Below are 19,080 nucleotides of genomic sequence, written 5' to 3'. Positions count from 1 at the left end.
TTTGTGGACGTTTTAGTTTTCACAGTCATGCAGCCCCGGACTCCTTCAGGGATGATTTTAAACCACATTTCATATTTCTGTTTCTAACAGACACCACTGAAAGCAGTTCTGGTCCCACCAACATTCCTGCTATTGGCAACAAGATCTCCTGCTTGGAATTGTGCCTGCAAGGGGCTGACAGCACAGCAAGAGGCAGCAGCAAACACCAACTTCCCTCAGTAATCCTACTCCAAAATCCTGGAAAACTTCAAATCCAGATGCCACCATTGCATCCCTGCACCTTAAACCCCCAGGCAGACACTGCTCACATTTCAGAGTCAATGGGACAGTGCATTATATAGAATTATGGCCTATTATAGCTTTTATTTACCAAAACATGCTTTGTTTCTATGCCTGAGAATCCTGATTTTCTGACAGGAGGCAGAGCTGCAGGTCCCACAGGGTACCAGGGAGGAAGAGGAGAGAAGAAACACACACACAACCACCACGGCTTTTAGGAACAAAATTTATTCCAATTTCAAACAGAGAGTTTATTTCAGGAGAAAGATATGAAAATCAATTTCCATCAGATATTTCTGTAATAAGCGTGTTGCCCAGCAGTCAGAGTGGGATCATTCCAAGAAACAATCACACTCCTGGACTGGAATGAGACAGTTTGGAGTCTGAATAGATCCTGACACTGGGCATCTTATTCAGAAACTCCTTTACCCTACCCTCTTCCCTCCCCGCCCCCCAACACGCACAACAATACATGCATTGCAAATGACAAGGTTTAAAAACAGCATTTTATATAGTATTCTTTTTAAATAGGATAATGTTTAAATTGTCTTAAATCAGGATCCTATAATATACAAGTATAACCAAATAATTTCCACCACATTGGCACTTGTAAAGAGTCTCTGGCACTACTAAAAGAAGGGGCATTGGCACAAACCATACTCTTAAAAAACTGGGTGCTGCATAACACACTTTATCTCTGCTGGACTCTAACGACCTGGGCTCTGTACAGGACAATACAATGGTCAGCACACTCCGGAAGTACTTTTTTTTTTTGTCTTTTTTTTTTTCCATTTGTTTGTTTTTTTAAGTATTTTTTTGTCTTCTTTTTTTTTTTTTTTTTTTTTTTTAAACCAATAAAACACATGAAGAAAAACCCATAGTTGAACGCAAGGCCAACATTGCTAGGAAGCAACAACGAGAGACCAAAGAATCCAACTGGAGGAGAAGGGGGAGGGAGGAAGGGCAGGAGCTGACACGCTGCAGCTGGAAGGGGCTTTTGCTCACCAGGTTGCCAATCCACATGGAATGGTGAAGGAAAAGGGATGGTCCTCTGCTCACTGACTTCAAGTTTCAAACTAGTTCCAAGTATGTTGGTTTCTTCACCAGAACAAAGATTAAAAGTGCACAAGGAGCAGAGGTTAGCAAGGAGAGCCAACTCCTCAGGCTCTGGATTCCCTACAACAACCCAATTTTAACCTTTCTTCTGAAAGTCACGCTCAGCCTGCACAGAATTCTGACAGGCCTCGCTTTCAGAAAGGTCGATACAGGCAAATTTGGTTTTTAAGGTTTGGCACTTTTGCATTTGCCAGCCAACAGAGACAGGAGCCAGTTCTGCAGGAACACTTCACTGGCCAAGCTGGAGGCACACGAGCAGCTGCTCACTAAGGAAAGCACACGTGCTAACACTGCAATCTTCTCACACGTGATACAGTCACAGACAGCTCCAGGTGACGTGGACAGGTCTGACCCATTCCTACCCCAGTCCAGGAGGAGGTTTTAGAACTCAGCAAGAGCCACTGAGCAAAGCTCAGCCCTTCCCTCCCCTCCCCTGAGCCACTTCTCAGGCCAACAGCCACCCCAAGCAGGTGCCCCACAAGGTACAGCACATTTCCTAAATCCCTGTGCCCACAGCTTCCCACGATGCAGAGTCACTCTGCAAAGAGACAGATGCCAAGATCCCTCCTCCTGTGCCAGGGCAGCAGCTCTTAAAGAAAGGGGAAGGTACAAAACAAGACAAAAAAAAAAAAGTTTCTGATTCAAGTGGAAGTACCACCATCATTCAGCTTGGAAAAGAGAAACTTCTGGGAAGTTATTTTCCAAGAACCTGTGTATGTCAGTGCCAGGCTCATTGCTGGCAACAGCTGTAGTGTGAACCATTTACAAAAGGATCACAGAAGCAGAAGAGGTTGGTGCTGCTGTCTGCTTCAGAGGAACAGCACTTAGAATACATGAAGATGATTATAAATTCCTCTTTATAAGACAATTTCTACAAACTGGATCATTTTGGCATAAAGATAAAAAAAAAAAAAAAAACCAACAAAACAACAAAAAAAAGCAGTAAAATTGATGCAAAGCTGTCTGACACATGGGAATCCCTCCTCATTCCTCCCAAGGGTTAAATGCAGTCCAGAGCATGGCTAGTCTAGAGAGATGCTATGTTTCCCTCAGCATCACCACTCAGACTGGCTCTTCAACTGTTGGTCCCATGGCTACTGTTCCAACTCGAGCTCTGGAATCACCTGGAGCAGAGCTTGCTTTGCTCTGTAGCGCTCTGAGCACACAGAGGCTTCTGGAAAATGAGGGAGCTATCAACAGAATTACTCAAAATTATGTCCCTCCACGGTTTAGTGTTCTAGATCAAAGCATCTTAAGCATCTCAGACAGTCAGATTTACTCTTACAACGTTGTGCAAAACACTGATGTAGTGCTCTGTCTACAAAAGAGACAAAATATCAACAGCCCCCTCCAACAGTGCAGCTCCTTCAGTCTTTTTTTAGTCTTTTTTCTACGGGCAGCCTTCGAGGGGGCAGTCTGGTTGATCTGGAGAATTTGGACCCGATTCTTGTTGTTGGAATTGAAACAGAAGCATCAGTGACTGACACACACCCAGTGGGTCTCACCTCCTGCTTCCCACACCCTCTCTCCCTGCCTTGCCAATGCACCTCTTCCTCCCAGGCTGGCAGCAGCCCTTCAGCACCTTGATTTGCCTCAGCTCAGCAAAATAAAGCTCTCCCCCATGTGCAAAGGCTTCATTCACCTCCTGCTCAGTGGAGATTCAGGTGGCATTGAGAATCCACGATTTCACCCACTCTGCCTCCCTGCTAGTGCTGCTGCCTCTCTCCTCTCCCTTCAGCACCTTGATTTGCTTCAGCTCCTGCAAAATAAAGCTTTAAAGCTCTCCTGTGTGCAAAGGCTTCTCCTCCTGCTCAGTGGAGATTCAGGGGGCATTGAGAATCCACGATTTCACCCACTCTGCCTTCCAGCTGGTGCTGCTGCCTCTCTCCTCCTCTCCTGCTGCACCAAGCGCAGCCAGGGCAGGGCTCTCTGGATTCTGCAGCAGCCACTGCTAACAATTAACCACTGCTAACAATTCATTAACCACTGCTAGCACCCTGCAGCAAGGATGTGTGCAAATCCTCCAAAGAGGATCCCAAACTCCTCCAAAGAGGGGGAATGCATCAACAGGAGGGACACAACTCCCTCCAAGAGCCATCCTCAAGCTCCAAAAGGAACAATCCTGGCAGAGCCTCTCGCCCTCCAGCTCTGGTCCTCTCAAACTCTGCAAGGCTGAGGAATTCTTACAAAGTCATTCACACACTGGCACAAAATGCAATTAAAACAAGGCTTGATTGCTATTAGGCAGCAAGAAAAGACCTAGAGGATGGCACAAGATTAAGGTTTTCAATCCAGGCAAAGTCTGATGTTGGAGTGCCACAATCACTCAGTGTGCTTTTGGTAACTGCTGCATAGAGAAGTTGCTCATTGATGGCAAAAACTCTTCCCAACAAAACAGTTCCTCTCTGCAGACTGAGCCCTGTGCACACATGGCCACGTGCTTGTGGTGTGGGTGGGATGTGTTTGTGTGTGTGTGCGGGGAAAAAAAATTTAAAAAAGCAATAAAAGTGAAATAAAAATGAAATTAAAAAAGAACAATTACAGTCAGGCACTTCCCCAGGCTCAGCAGCTATTGCTCCAAGAGCTTCCATCATTTGTAGTCCATGAACAAAATACAGCAACACATAGCAAACTATGTATAGAACATCAATAATTTAAAAAAAAAAAATCACAGTCTCCATACCTTTTATAATTGATAACAAAAAATTACTCAGAACATATAAAGAATGGAAAAGTGATGGCTTTTTTTTTTGTATGTTTGTTTGTTTTGCCTTTTTCTTTTTTTTTTTCTTTTTTTTTTTGCACAATAGTTGGAGAGCAATTGCTCCTCCCCAACATTTCATCACAGTGAACCATGGAGCGTGTCCTGGGGAAGGGAAGGGAAAGAAGGAGGGGAAGGAAGCAGGATTAACAAATTACACCAGAGGCACCCTCTAGCACAAGGCAAAGGGACCAGTAGCATTCTGCACTCCCACAGTCCAGTGAATTCACAATCTCAGCTGGGAAGTGTCGGGGATTTTTGTTTTTCTCTACGTATACCATGGGAATGAAAGGGGGGAAAAAATTAAAAAAAAAAAAAAAAAAAAAAAGTGGCTTAGCAACAAAGGAAAGATCAAGATGAGGCTGCCTTAGCTGCTTGGCAAAAATTAAGAAGTAAGCAAGGTGCTGAAGAAATGAGGCATATCCCCGTTAACTGTGACATAAAAGCAATTTGTTAAAAATATGAAATCAACTACTCTGTGGACAGAGACATGAGACTCCAGGATAACACCGAGCACTTGCCACTCCACAGATCAGACAATTTGCAATCATTACATCATCAAAAATTAAAACTTTTTTTTTTTATCCTGTCATATTTAAAATTTCTTTTTTTTTTTTTTGTTTGGTTTTGTTTTTTTTTTTTTTTTTTTTTGTCTTTTCTTCACAAAGAAGCCTCTCAAGGGGCAAGAGCAGAGCAGGTCAAACCAGGTTGTATTCCTTCAGGTTGAGCTGTAGGATGGTGTCCTTGACAGCTGCAAAGACGAACCGGATGTTTTCTGTGTCTGTGGCACATGTGAAATGGGAATAGATGATTTTATCACTGTCGGGATTTAAATCCACAAACATCTTGAGGATGAACTCACGGGCTGCCTGTGCATCCCTCTGTGGGCCTGCAGCAAACAGAGACACCAGTGAATGCTTCCACTCCCCCAGATCCAGCAGCACTTTTTTCCTATGGTTACACATCTTTAAAGATGAAATTAAGATTATTTATGGGATCAAAGCTCCAGGAGATGAAGTGTCTTATGGTTTTCAGGTGTTTAACCAACCCCCTGGGCACTTTGCAGTTTTGATGGGTCAGTTCAGATCCTGCTTTGGAATTTAGACCCAGGGTGGGAGCATCCACTGGGAAACAGTGATACCCCTAAATGCTCTCCCATGGAAATGGGGTGGACATTTCTTCCTAATATACATTTCTTCCTAATATTCAGTGAAACCAGGGAATGGTTTCACTCCCATGCATCCCCCAGATCCAGCAGCACTTTTTTCCTAAGGGTTACGGAGCTTTAAAGATGAATTTAAGATTATTTATGGGATCAAAGCTCCAGGAGATGAAGTGTCTTACGGTTTTCAGGTGTTTAACCAACCCCCTGGGCACTCTGCAGTTTTGATGGGTCAGTTCAGATCCTGCTTTGGAATTTAGAGCCAGGGTGGGAGCATGCACTGGGAAACAGTGGCAGATGCTGGACAGACACCCCTGAATGCTCTCCCATGGAAATGGGGTGAACATTTCTTCCTAATATACATTTTTTCCTAATATACAGTGTAATCAGTGAATGGTTTCACTCCTGTGCATCCCCAGATCCAGCAGCACTTTTTTCCTATGGTTACACATCTTTAAAGGTGAAATTAAGATTATTTATGGGATCAAAGCTCCAGGAGATGAAGTGTCTTGTGCTTTTCTGGGCACTCTGCAGTTTTGATGGGTCAGTTCAGATCCTGCTTTGGAAATCAGATCCAGGGTGGGAGCATCCACTGGGAAACAGTGATACCCCTAAATGCTCTCCCTAAATGGAAATTTTTTCAGGTGGATCTCACAGGCTTAAAGACACAAGAGTCAATTTTGGGAACAAGGGTTATTGCCAGTCAAAATACAGTCAGTCTGATCCAGCTGGTCACCTCACAGGAGCTGAAAATGGGGATTTGGGCCAGTTTTTAATTCACATTGCTGACAAGTCCCCAGAAAAGAGTCACCTACTGCAATTTCTCTCCCAGGACTGCTGTTGTTGCATGGCAAACACCATCTCTTGAGAGGAAATCTGATGGGCAACCTCCCATCAACCTCCCTGAAGGAGCTGCTTGCAGGAAAACATGGAAGTACAGGACAGCCCTGGAAGCTGGGATCTGCCTCCAGCTGGTAAAGCTCCATTTGAGGTTTGGAACCCAACAAACTCCATTCCCTGTCGGGGATGCAGCTCTTCAGCCACTCCCAGCCTGCTGGAAAAACTTGAGCTCCAAGCAGGAACTCCAGATGTGGGAGGAAACACCAAGAGCAATTTCATTGGTCCTCTAAAAGATAAAAGCTGTTTGCAAGATGGTAATTCTTCCTTTACCTCATCTTTTTTAAGCAAATAATTACAGAATTAATACATGAGAGTGTGGCAAGAAGAGTGTTGCCTGATTTATCCTTCACCACTTTGATTTTATTTTCAGCCCTGTACAGATGTGTTACCAGCCAGCTTTAAATGCACTCAGCTGAAGAGCTTGAAATAATATTTTGGCTAAGGAGTTTTGTTTCAGATGGGAAATTCTCTGTTTCACATGGATATTATTTCCCCACAACAGCAGATGGCAAGCTAATAAGAATTTCAAACTGCAGGAAGATTTTTTTTTTTTAGCACCATCATTTAAACAACTTGGATATTTGACCACTTGGTTTCTCAAAACAAAGACTCAAGTCACCTCTTAACTAGAGGGTTAGAAGAGCCAGAATATCAGTAAATTGTCATGGGTATGAAACTGGTTTTATTTATTTAACTGGTAGAAGTTTAGACTTCCATTGTGCATATTGGAGGGGATAATTCTTCATCTAGGAGAAGCTCATTATTTGATCAACCTATCAGTTCCACTTGTCTGTATATGATTAAGATATTTTTGTGATGTTTTCTTATTGCTGTAAGCATTTTTTCTCCAATTAATGCCTTCTCCACTTCTATAGCTGAGTGCTCTTTAAAAAATAAGTCAATTTTAATTAAATCACCTCCACCCCACCAAGTGTTCCCTCTTAAAATCCACTCACCATCAAACTCTGGGAAATAGTCAACAAGGTGGGAATACAGGATCTTGTCTTCCAACAAATCTTTCTTGTTGAGAAAGAGGATAACAGAAGAGTTTTGGAACCATGGATAAGTTATAATGGTTCGAAAGAGAGCTTTACTCTCTTCCATCCGGTTCTGAAAGCAGAAAAACAAAACCCTGGTTTTATACAGGAGCACTAAAATCCCTTTCTGCTGCCTGCACATGCACTCAGATCTGTAGGAATTCAGCATCCCAAACATTACACACAAAATAACTTTGGCCCCAGGTAGAGTCTGGTTCAAGCTGGATCAGTAAATGGAAAGGAAATGCAAAATCTGAGGGACTCAAGGTTCATTTATTTGCCAAGCCTTTCACATCAAAAGACTTAAAAGTCATTTTATGCTTTAAGAGTCATGTGAGAGGACTGTCCAATGGTAATTTGTGAGCATCTTTTGTCTACTAGGAAAAGAGCAACTATTTTTATCTAATAGCATGTTTTTGATCTATTAGCAAGTGCTAAAATTCAGATTTGCACCTTCAAAGAGTGCAGCCACCACCTCACAAGACAGCAAAGCCTGAAGTAACTCAGTGCAGGAGGGGAAGGGGTGATTTGGGAGCACAGTGCATGGCACAAGGGACTCTGCAACCGCAGATAATTCCATTTTTCACTTGAGAAGTCCAGATGATGTGAATGCCCTCTGCCTTTTCCATCCTCAGGGACAGCATGACCTGTGGAGGCTCATGTTCCCTTTGCAACAAGAACTGAAGGCCAAAACCAATAAGAGCAGCTAATCCAACTTGGCACCAAGCACCTGGGTACCAGCCTTCAAGGAAATACAAAGAAATTCCTCCCTCTTTTGCTTTCTTCCTCCCTCCTGCAGAGTTCCCACTCTTTGGCTCACCTCATTATCAGATTCCACCAGAACTTGGTCATATTCACTAAGTGCTACTAAAAACATGATGGAAGTCACATTTTCAAAGCAATGGATCCACTTCCTTCGTTCTGATCTCTGACCTCCAACATCCACCATTCTGAGGAAGAGAAATAAATAAGAATATCACAGAGGCAGCTGCAGTTCTCTGAATGCAAAGGAGCAGCAAACAATGAGAATTCATTTGGTTCTTTACCATTCCTATTAACCTGGCACAGGGATGTGACAGCATCTGCCTGTTAAAAAAACATCAAATTTACAAAATATGCTCCAGAAATACAGCAAACTGAAAGAATGGCCACAGGTGGGTGATGCCAAATTCACCCTTCACCATTTTTGTTGCATTCTGCTCTGGTTTGCTCAACAGCAGCCCTGAGTCTGAAAAGATAAGTCCTTCAAAACTGTGCTCTGTCACATGAGCAAACTATTTTTATTTTTAATTAAAGCACCTGCTTGCCTGAAAGCTTCTCCCCCACCCAAATCTTTCTTTAGTTGTTACACTTTTATTGGAATGTGCTGCTTGACTGTCAAGCACTTCAGCCTCTCAATTTCAAGTCCCACCTGCACACTAAAGTTCACCAAAGTTATTCTGGCACTCACCTGAAGTGCCACACGTGGTTCAATTTGAGAAAATTCTACACCTACTCCCAGTTTGGGGTTTTTTTTTTTGCTGTTTTTCTACTCAGCAAACCAGAACAGGGAGAGGAGAACTCTGCATTTCTGTAGCCAAATGGTTTAAAAGAGGGGATGCAGGTTCCTTTATTCCTCTCTGGCAATGCCACACTGTGGTGGGGAAGGGCAGAGAGCAACACAGGAATATTGCTGGGTTCAGCCTGGTCATGCCAGGCTCAGTTTCTGCTTTCAGCTTGCAAAGACTCTCTGTTGCAGCAGCAAGTTTTGGTGCCACCCTGAGAGCACAAGGTGGGCACAGAAAATCAGCTCTCAAGGCAGGTGCTGGATACAGGGAAGAATTTCTGCACAAATGTCAGCCCTTGGTGGCTTCAGCTCTCAACACATCCCTCAGCTGCCTCACAAATCACAATTTCAGCAGTGCAATCTTTCCCAGCAAGGACACCAAGATGGTTCCCTGGGTTTTGAAGTGTCACTGATTCAAAAGCAAGTTGAGTTGTGAATTTTGAGTTTTGAATTTTGAGTTTTCTGAGTTTCCAAAACATCAGGCCTCCCCAATTAGAGCAGAAACCATCACACATCCACTGAAACCATGTGGACACACTGAAGCAAGCCCAAGTTTATCCTTCCTGAAAGCATCTCCCTGCTGGCCCAGCTGAGCTGTAACATGAAGACACCTCCAGTACCTAAGGATAATATTCTCTAGTCAAAGGGGTACTCTATGATCCCAGTTGTAGGGACTCTAACCTGTAGCACATCTTGCTGAGTTGCCTCACAAATCACAATTTCAGCAGTGCAATCTTTCCCAAGAAGGACACCAAGATGGTTCCCTGGATTTTGAAGCAGGTTGAGTTTTGAAGCAGGTTGAGTTTTGAATTTTGAATTTCTGACAGCCAAAACATCAGCCAAAACATCAAAACATCCCAATTGGAGCAGCACCCATCACACATCCACTGCAGCAAGCCCCAATTTATCCTTCCTGAAAGCATCTCCCTGCTGGCCCAGCTGAGCTGTAACATGAAGACACCTCCAGTACCTGAAGATAATGTTCTCTAGGTCAAAGGGGTACTCTATGATGCCGGTTGTAGGGACTCTGACCCGTAGCACATCTCACTGAGTTGCCTCACAAATCACAATTTCAGCAGTGCAATCTTTCCCAAGAAGGACACCAAGATGGTTCCCTGGGTTTTGAAGCAGGTTGAGCTTTGAATTTTGAATTTTCTGCCAGCCAAAACACCAGAGCACCCCAATTGGAGCAGCACCCATCACACATCCACTGCAGCAAGCCCCAATTTATCCTTCCTGAAAGCATCTCCCTGCTGGCCCAGCTGAGCTGTAACATGAAGACACCTCCAGTACCTGAAGATAATGTTCTCTAGGTCAAAGGGGTACTCTATGATGCCGGTTGTAGGGACTCTAACCTGTAGCACATCTCACTGAGTTGCCTCACAAATCACAATTTCAGCAGTGCAATCTTTCCCAAGAAGGACACCAAGATGGTTCCCTGGGTTTTGAAGCAGATTGAGCTTTGAATTTTGAATTTTCTGCCAGCCAAAACATCAGAGCACCCATCATACATCCACTGCAGCAAGCCCCAATTTATCCTTCCTGAAACCATCTCCCTGCTGGCCCAGCTGAGCTGTAACATGAAGACACCTCCAGTACCTGAAGATAATGTTCTCTAGGTCAAAGGGGTACTCTATGATGCCGGTTGTAGGGACTCTAACCTGTAGCACATCTCACTGAGTTGCCTCACAAATCACAATTTCAGCAGTGCAACCTTTCCCAGCAAGGACACCAAGATGGTTCCCTGGGTTTTGAAGCAGGTTGAGCTTTGAATTTTGAATTTCTGACAGCCAAAACATCAAAACATCCCAATTGGAGCAGCACCCATCACACATCCACTGCAGCAAGCCCAAGTTTATCCTTCCTGAAAGCATCTCCCTGCTGGCCCAGCTGAGCTGTAACATGAAGACACCTCCAGTACCTGAAGATAATGTTCTCTAGGTCAAAGGGGTACTCTATGATGCCGGTTGTAGGGACTCTGACCCGTAGCACATCCTGCTGAGTTGGTAGATATCCTGGGGTGGCAATACGATCCACATCGCTGAGATAGCTGCAAGCAGGACAGGGGGAAAAAAAATAACAAAGGAAAAAGGAAAAAACTACCTTAGGTTGCAGCACATAGAGATACAGATGTGCAAAGTGCTGCTTGAAGTCTTTCTGTAGAGTAATGAGAAAGGCAGGAGTTGTCTGAATGATTTTAAATATGATGTGGAAACTAAGTAGAAAACATTTTTGGGGATATTTGAACAGTAATTCACCAGCCAGATACACTAAAAACAACTTTATCCACTCTGTATAGGAGTGGGGAAGACAATCTTTACTACAGAGGAAGTTTAGATGCTTTATGTTTCAGGATCAAGTCCCTTCTGAGGTTTTCTAAAAAACATCCTCTGTACATTGCCAAACTTAATGGATTTGTAATGAATAAAATCTGAGTTACACATGGTAAACTTGATGAGAAGGAGCAGCACTCCTGCTGCCCAAGAGCCAGGAGGATCAATACAGATGGAATAATGTGGAGATTCTGGCCCCAGGTACATCCTGAAGCAGATGTATGAACACCCTTACACCCACCAGACTCCCAGGAAAAGCAGCAAATAATAAGGAAACAAACTCTGGACTTTAATAAATAAAATGTGGACAGGTCTAATTTGTTAGAGCATCACTCCCACCACAAGCATGCCAGGGATTGTATACTTACTATTTAGCTGAGTCAGAAAGTTGATATTCTCTTCTCCTGTCATAGCATTCTTGTATTCCAGGGTCATTCCACAATGTTTTAATTGCACTTACATATGGTTGCTCAAATGTCATGACCTTTTCTACATCCACTTCTCTGATCAGCACTGCATTGGCCTGCAGATTGAAAAGAAGAAGAATAAAAGAGAGAAAATTTTTTTTAAAAACCCCAAAATTGGGGGATATAAAAACCTCCACCCTACAATGGCAAAGCAAAGGAAGGAGTACAGCAACTACCACAGTCTGAGGTGTCTGTGAGGGGATTATCCACACCTAGGGGCTTTTGCCAATGCCCCCAATAAATAAAAACCAAAATGAAGTTCTGCACAAGTTACAGCAAGCAAAAGCTGGCAGATTTTATTTATCAGAACCCCTCCACTTCAAGCACAGGGAAAGCTTTCTCACACTCTGCCTGTTCTCACCACAGACAGGAAAGGGGCATCATCTAATCCCTACAAACAATTATTCAAAATCAGCTCCAAGACACCCTGTGATAGGTCAGATAAAACACAACTTCAAAATATTAAGGATACTAAGCATTAAAAAAAGCAAAATATGCTAAAAAAAAAATCTATTTTCCTGGCATGCCCTCACTCTCACTGTCCTCCCCCTCAAAAAGAGAAAATAATTTAGATCAGATCTGTCTAAAATTAATTCCTGGTCCCAAAATCAGCATGTTTCTGTGGTTGAGACCAAAATTCTTCAAGAAAGGTTTGTATCCTTGGTCAGGAGCTATCAGAAAAACAGAAGGATTGCAGAAACAGGGGTAACTACCAGCACAGGTCTGTTCTTTGGGGTCCAGCATGTATTTTGCCAGATTCAAGTTCCAATAAGAACAGCAACACATGCAAAGAAAATGCCAATACATTTAACAACCCTGAACCCTTGAAATGAGTAAAATTAACACTCCTGCTATCCCTTCATACCCCAATCCCAACCACTCACTAGGCACACCAGTGCACCAACCATGCAAAGTTCTTCTGTCCCTTAACACAACCAAATAAAAGGAGTTGGGTATCAAGAAAATGCCATAAAAAGTTTATAGAAAAAAGGTTCAGGGAGGTTGAAGTTGCAACACAGAAAGACACAAAGAAACAAGAACTCAAAATCCTCCTCACTGACTAAAGATTTGTGCAAAACCTGACCAACTTACCTTGTTCTGTTCATATTTGTACAGAATCTTCAGGGTTTCCATGGCTCTTATCATAGACTGCATGGCAGTGAAGATGTTTTGGTACACCAGCTTGGTGAAGCCTTTTTTGTCCTCTTCAGAGTAGCCTGAGCCATGAATTATACGCATTTGCTTAATGAACGTGCTCTTCCCACTCTCCCCAGTGCCTACAGGATGCAAGAGAGTGAATTAGGAGCCACCAGCAGCAAAATCCACGAGAGATGAAAGCTCCTATCGCTACACCCAAGCACACACCACTCCCAAGCCTCTTTTTGTCACTTCTCAGACTGGTAAAAAGGCAGCCTGGAAGGAAGACACCTTGTCCTTTCCAGCAGCCTTCAGAAGTAGCTCTGGTACTTATTCCAAATCTCACGTTACAGCCACTCCCACACGTCCTGCGTCAAGAGGCCCTTGCCCGTCACACCTGACCTATTCCCAGATACTCCAGCAAGATGCTACAACAGCCAGGAAGGGCCTGGGCACACTCTCAAGGCAGAAAAGTGCTACAGACCCAGCAGTGAATGGCCAGGAGAAGCCCAGCAACACAGCAAATTTTGTTTTGTTCTAATTTGGCACAAAACGTTCTTCGCTTTATACGCGGGAAGGGAAGAACCAACCACAACAGGAAAAAAATAAATCAACTCGAAAAGAGAACTGAGCTCAAGGAGCTCTCTCTGCCACGAACAAGGCAGGCAGCACATGGGCCTTGTATCCCAAATTTTTGCTGCCTGTGGCAGGATGGCTGCGATCCTGCTCTGGATGGGAGAGAGTTAAAAATGGCGTCTGGCAGGGAGAGCAGAGTAGGCCACTGCTCCAGCTGTCGGTGCCGTGCCTGGGTCCCCACGGGCTGCAGCCTGCTCTGCAAGGCCACTGCTTCCTTCTCTTCCTCCTTTTTCAGGTTTTACTGCCGGGCTGGGAGCAGATGGGAGGGCAGGACACGGCGCAGGGCAGCGCTTCCTGCACCGTCACTCGGGCAGGTCCTTTGCACTCCTACATTTATGGCCCCACACAGGAGTGTCACTCGGCGTGTGAAGGCCACCAGATGATACCAAAGGACAGTGGCAGCTTTCTAACAGGGTGAGCAGGAGGGAGAAACGCCATCAGACGCTATCCAGGCAGTTAGGGGGAATTGCTAAATTCACAATTCAGCTGGGACGGCCCTGGTGACATCGCCCCGTGCACGGAGTCCTCGTGGAGGGGACACCCAGGCCAGGTCTCACTTGGGACCAGCTCAGCTCCACATTTCAGCAGCCTAAATGGACACCACTACATTTCTGTGCACTGCTTTTTGTTCCAGCTTCTAAAATTTGCTATCATTATGCAGGATATTGATAAAAAGCCCACACCTCTCTAACACAGTGGCCCAGCTCACCTGGCTACAGAGACCAAAAACTCAAAAACTCAAAATATATCATGTCAGTGATACAAATCCTTTTGACTTGGAGTTAAAATGCTGGCAGAGCCCTGGCTCTCCCCACAGGCACCACCAGATCCTCCTCACATCAGGGGAGAGATGGGTTCAGACAGGATCTCATTCATCCCAATACACAATTAATACTCCCATGTAGATACTCAGTTACTCATTTTATCTTGGTAGGTAAAAAGGCAAACAAATAAAAAATGCTCAGATAAAAAGCAACAAGCACCTAACTAGAAGCAGAATGTTTGAAATGAACAGCAAGAACTGACAGAAATCACGTCAGCACAGCCAGAAATTAACACTGTAGACATTATCAATATGCAGCAAACTATCTCCATCTTGAATACAAAGGTGAACCCTAAGTGGGGGAAAAACTGGAAACTCAGCTCTTTCGTGGTTTCTGTCAGTGTGGTGAGAAATACTTCCTTGTCTTTTACCACAGTGACCAAAACTGAGAGGGAAAAAAAAAAAAAGGTGGTGCTTCAAAGCATTTCAACAATGAAAATATAAAAGAAACCTCAACACCAGACCTTGGCTTGCCTCAGGACTTAAGGGTTCAAACACAGATTGTTCCTGTCACTCCATCACTGTCCTCTCTTGGTTTTGGGGGTTGGTTTTACTTATTGGTGGTGGGTTTTTGGTTTGGTTTTGGGTTTTTTTTTTTTTTAAGTTGCCTTTTGCTCTCCCTGAGGCACAGCACTACAGCAGCAGGTGACAAGCTCTGGTGGGCAAGATCTACAACTCTCAGAGCACAAAATCCCTTTTTAATATGACAGGAGATAATCTGAATTCACCACTACTTCTGCCAACATGTGAAAGCAGCAGAGTTTACAGTAACTTCCTCATGATCCCCCAGCAAATACTCTGCTCAGTCAACAGTATCCCATGCTGAATCACAAGTAATTTTTGTACAAAATATCCTCCCCTCCCAATAAAAAGACAAATTACTACTTTGTACCAGATGGCAATGTCCAACACCTTGAATTTCTTATTAACAGGTTCATCATTGATCAGCACTTTTATTCTTCACCTTAATTTTCTGTTTTAGGCTTCAACAAAGTAACTGTCACCAGATGTAGTGACAAGAAAAACGTAACAGTTTCTACAAGGTGGAAACTGCCTCCACACATTCAAAATTTTGGAGATTTTGGGAAAGCCCTCTCATTAAGCCAATCATTAATACATGTAAATATAAGAACTGCATAGAACAGGAGCAACACAGAAGAAATCCCTGCAAGGAGGGAGAGAGAACACAGGTTACCTGTGCCAGCTGAGAGTGGGCAACATGCTGTGACCAGTGAAAAGCATCCTGCAAACACTGTCTACACCCAAAGTGTTGCTTATCCAATAATAACCTCCTTCTGTATGTTTTGGGTTTTTTTTTTTAATTTGATGCTGAAATTGTATCTTTTAGAAAAGCAGAAAGAATTCTTGAGCAATTTGAATTCTTTCTGAAGTGAAATATTTAGATCCAGTGGGATCTTCTTAACCCAGATCTATCCTATAGCGACAACCTATTTTGACACAGCTGCTTCTGTGGGACTGCTTTTAGGGAAGCACGAGAGTGAGGAACAAGAAACCTCACAGAAACTGCCACAGCATCTCCAAAGAGCAGAAATGTGAAGCCCTCGATTTTACCTTTCACACAAAGAATAGCCACGCATTAACTGTGAAGGGTTCAGGGTGAAAAGGAAAGCCCTGGGGTTTATTTGACAGTTATCCCCAGGCACCAGCGTTGGTACTGGAGCCCTCCAAGGGGCTGGGCACACACACACTCCTGCAAAGTGGATTTTTTTTCACAAGGGTCAGCCTCCTTCTTCAGCCGGACCTTAATGCCTTGTCAACAGATCCATCGGATCTGCTTCACATTTCATCTCGAGATAATACAATATTCAAGACACAAAGCAGGATATATCTGACACACAAGCAACGCTAATCACGGCATGCATGAAAACTGAAACTTCAGTTTACATTTTGGGGCTACCTCGGCACGAACATCAAACTCACTGCTGCAGGAGGAGGCACACGCCTGCAAGACTCAGTTTGCAGCTGATTACCCATGCCTGGAAACTCATCTGAACACGGCACGGATGAAACTCCAGTTTCCACCCGCAGACCTAGATTCTCACGGCCGCACAGGTGATCTGCACCTCTGAACAGCACGGGCATCTCCCCATCGTGCATTCCCACTAACAGGGGAATGTCTGTTCCCTCCAGAACCTCCACACCGCCCTGCCCAGCCCTTGCCCCAGGGGAAACTCTGCCTTTAGGAGCTGCAGGCCCGTTTTTCCACACATCCTGAAAAGCACCAACTCCACCAGCGGATTCCCAGCGCACTGCTGAGAATCCTCTCCCCGAGACAAATTCGTGCGTGCCCGCCCTCAGCACCAGGAATTCCAGCCGCTTAGTTCCTGCTCGTGTCAAAACCCATTTTGACAGCGAACGCATCACAAAATCAAACAAAGGGCAGCCAATGAGGCGGCCGCCCCGCACGGCTCGGGAGCGGCCCCGAGCGCCGGGCTGAGGCGGGGATGGCTCCCGCCGCTTCCCCGCCACACCCGCTCCCCGCCCGGCCCGGCCCGGCCACCCGGACCTGCCGAGCCCCGGGCCGGGCCCCGCGGCAGCCGTTGAGGCGGGACCGGCGCCGCGCTCCGGACTCCCTCCCTCACTCACCCAGCAGCAGCAGCTTCAGCTCGCGGCGAGCGTCGCGCTTGTCCCTCCGCAGCTGCTTCTCGATCTCGGCGTTGATGCGCTTCGACTCCTTCACCTCGTCGCTCAGGCAACAGGCCATCATGGACTCCAGAGTCATGGTCGCGCCGCGGCCGGGACGCCCCCGCCCACCCCCCCACCCCCCCGGCACCGACCACCGTTCTCCGCACGGCCGGCAGCGCCCGGCCCGGCCCGGTCCCGCGTCCCGCGCCCCCTTCCCTCCCCACCCTCCCGCCCTGCGCGGCGCCGGCCCGGCCCGGCCTCGCCCCGGCCCCGAGTGCTGCGGCCGGGCCCAGCGCCAGCGCCGCCGCCGCCCCCGCGCCGCTCTCGCCCGGCTGCGCCGCCGCTCCCTCCGCACGGCTCCGCCGAGACACCGACGAGCCGGCGCAACCCAACCCGCTGCCGCCGAAAACAAGCGCTGACTGACAGCGGTCGGAACCAATGGGAGAGCGCGGCGCGCAGCGGGGCGGGCCCGGACGGGCGGGACACGGCGCCGCGACCAATGGGAGCGCAGGGTTTGGTTGGCCGGTCGCGGGGGGGGGGGCGCACGGACGCGCGTTCCTGGAGCGGGGCGGGGCCGCCGGGCATTGTGGGAAGGTGGCGGACCGGGCGCCCATGGCGGGGCGGGCCGGGATGGGAGCGGAGCCTCCCGTGACCGGGCGCGGCCGGGCCCAGCGCGGAGCCGCCGCCTCCCCTCGCCCGCTACGGGCCCGCGGTTGGGCCACGCCGGGCGGGTGGGGCCTTGGCCGCCGCTGGGATGGCGGCACAGGGCGGGCCCGGGCCCCGGACTTTGCGGCTCCGCTCGGAGCCGCCAGCGGTGCACGGAGCGGGCCGGGCCCGAGCTGTGAGGGACGGGCGCGGCTCAGCCCGCAGACCCCGGTAGCCCAGCCCTCAGGGCTGAGCTGCGAGAGGCTGAGGCCTCACGGGCCGGCCCTGAGCTCCAGGCTCCGGCCGTGTCCCGGCAGAGCCACACCGAGCCTGCCCGCCGAGCTCTCGGTGCCCTCTCCTGAGGTCTCCACACAGCGTCTCAGGGCTGCCTTCAGCACAGGTTTCCTCATTGCTTCCTACCAGGTGCCTGTTGACCTGTAGCAGCTCCTCCAGCCAGCAGCAGCCTGATGCATCCCCTCATCCACAGCCTTGTGTTGGTTCTTGTGCTGCCAGGGCAGCCTCACCTGTCAGAGCATCCCCTGTGCCAAACAGAGCAGCCTCACCTGTCAGAGCATCCCCTGTGCCAAACAGAGCAGCCTCACCTGTCAGAGCATCCCCTGTGCCCTCTGGGATCCTGCCCCAAGCAGAGCAGCTTCACCTGGACTCTCCACACACACGCACACATCCCCCTCTTGCATTCCTCTTACCCTGCCTTGCCTGGGGTCTGTATCGAAACAATCCTTTGAAGGTCCAAAAAAAGCACCACAGAGCTGTTCCATACCTGCCTTCCTTGTTACCAGCCTGGCTCATGCAGTGGTTTGCCAGTCCTTACCTCTTGGCAGTTTGGCTGAGACAGAAACACAAGATACTCACAAACAGCGGGTTCTATTTTCCACTTAAATTCTCTCTTATACCTGTGCTATTCCCATGAGTTATTTGCCTCAGTTAAAATAAGTTTCTAATTTTTTTTTCATAGTTTGGCCTTTAACAGCATCAATACTGACCTCCCTTTGTTCCATTCTCTTATTTCCCTCCCAGAAAACAGCCAGGAGAACTGTTCCTCCCTCATCACACACCTCTGGCAAAGGCCTCATGCTCATTTTGCTTTGGCAGCTGGAAATTATTCAGACAGAAGTGCTCAGCACACCCAGGATCCAAGCCACAGTGGCTGCTCCCTGTGACCTGCTGCCCTTTGGAACTCCTGGACAGCCCTAAAGGAGCCTGAAGTTCCTGCAGCACTGTCCTGACTGGGAAAGCCACTTGAGCTCTTTGCATGTCCTCAGGCTCTGAGGGTGACACAGGTGACACTCTGGGGCTGCTGAAGAGCCCCAAGGTGGGATTGCTGGGCTGCTCTGTGTTGGAAGCTTGTTTTGGCTGCCTTCTCTTAGGCAGGATGAAAATCTAAAGGCCAGCAGATCCTGAGGAAATTTCCACAGTTTGCCAAAAGAAAAGGAGAAATAAAATTTGCATCCAGCCTCTGGAGCACCTGCTTGGCTCCTGCTGATGGGAAGTTTGGGTCCACAGATGTTGAGTTTTGATGAGTCCTGATCAAAGTGTTGATTTAAGAATGACAGAACTGCCAGTCTGCAAGC

General features: G+C 46.9%; 1 protein-coding gene across 1 annotated transcript; it reads right to left on the bottom strand.

Annotated features, from left to right (window-relative positions):
• Positions 1-491: 491 nt before the first annotated feature.
• On the bottom strand, positions 492-16,976 carry GNA11 (G protein subunit alpha 11). Its single transcript, XM_071451648.1, has 7 exons — positions 16,805-16,976; positions 12,694-12,878; positions 11,503-11,657; positions 10,723-10,851; positions 8,076-8,205; positions 7,175-7,328; positions 492-5,045 (listed from the first exon to the last, which is right to left on the bottom strand). Exons 1-7 carry the CDS (start codon positions 16,938-16,940, stop codon positions 4,855-4,857), a joined length of 1,080 nt encoding a protein of 359 aa, XP_071307749.1. The 5' UTR covers positions 16,941-16,976; the 3' UTR covers positions 492-4,854.
• Positions 16,977-19,080: the final 2,104 nt, after the last annotated feature.

Source organism: Agelaius tricolor, unplaced genomic scaffold (genome assembly GCF_023055355.1).
Source record: "Agelaius tricolor isolate 1412-34295 unplaced genomic scaffold, bAgeTri1.0.p SCAF_33, whole genome shotgun sequence".
In the NCBI taxonomy this organism is placed as follows: domain Eukaryota; kingdom Metazoa; phylum Chordata; class Aves; order Passeriformes; family Icteridae; genus Agelaius; species Agelaius tricolor.
This window is presented reverse-complemented; position numbering and strand designations above follow the sequence as displayed.

What these genes read in the sequence shown, in the direction of transcription:
- GNA11 (XM_071451648.1), bottom strand. Translation starts at nt 16,940, where the DNA reads ATGACTCTGGAGTCCATGATGGCCTGTTGCCTGAGCGACGAGGTGAAG. An exon ending in GCTGAAGCTGCTGCTGCTGG is followed by an intron (nt 12,879 to 16,804) that starts GTGAGTGAGGGA and finishes TGCATCCTGTAG; the next exon opens with GCACTGGGGAGAGTGGGAAG. An exon ending in CTTTCTGACTCAGCTAAATA is followed by an intron (nt 10,852 to 11,502) that starts GTAAGTATACAA and finishes TCCTGCTTGCAG; the next exon opens with CTATCTCAGCGATGTGGATC.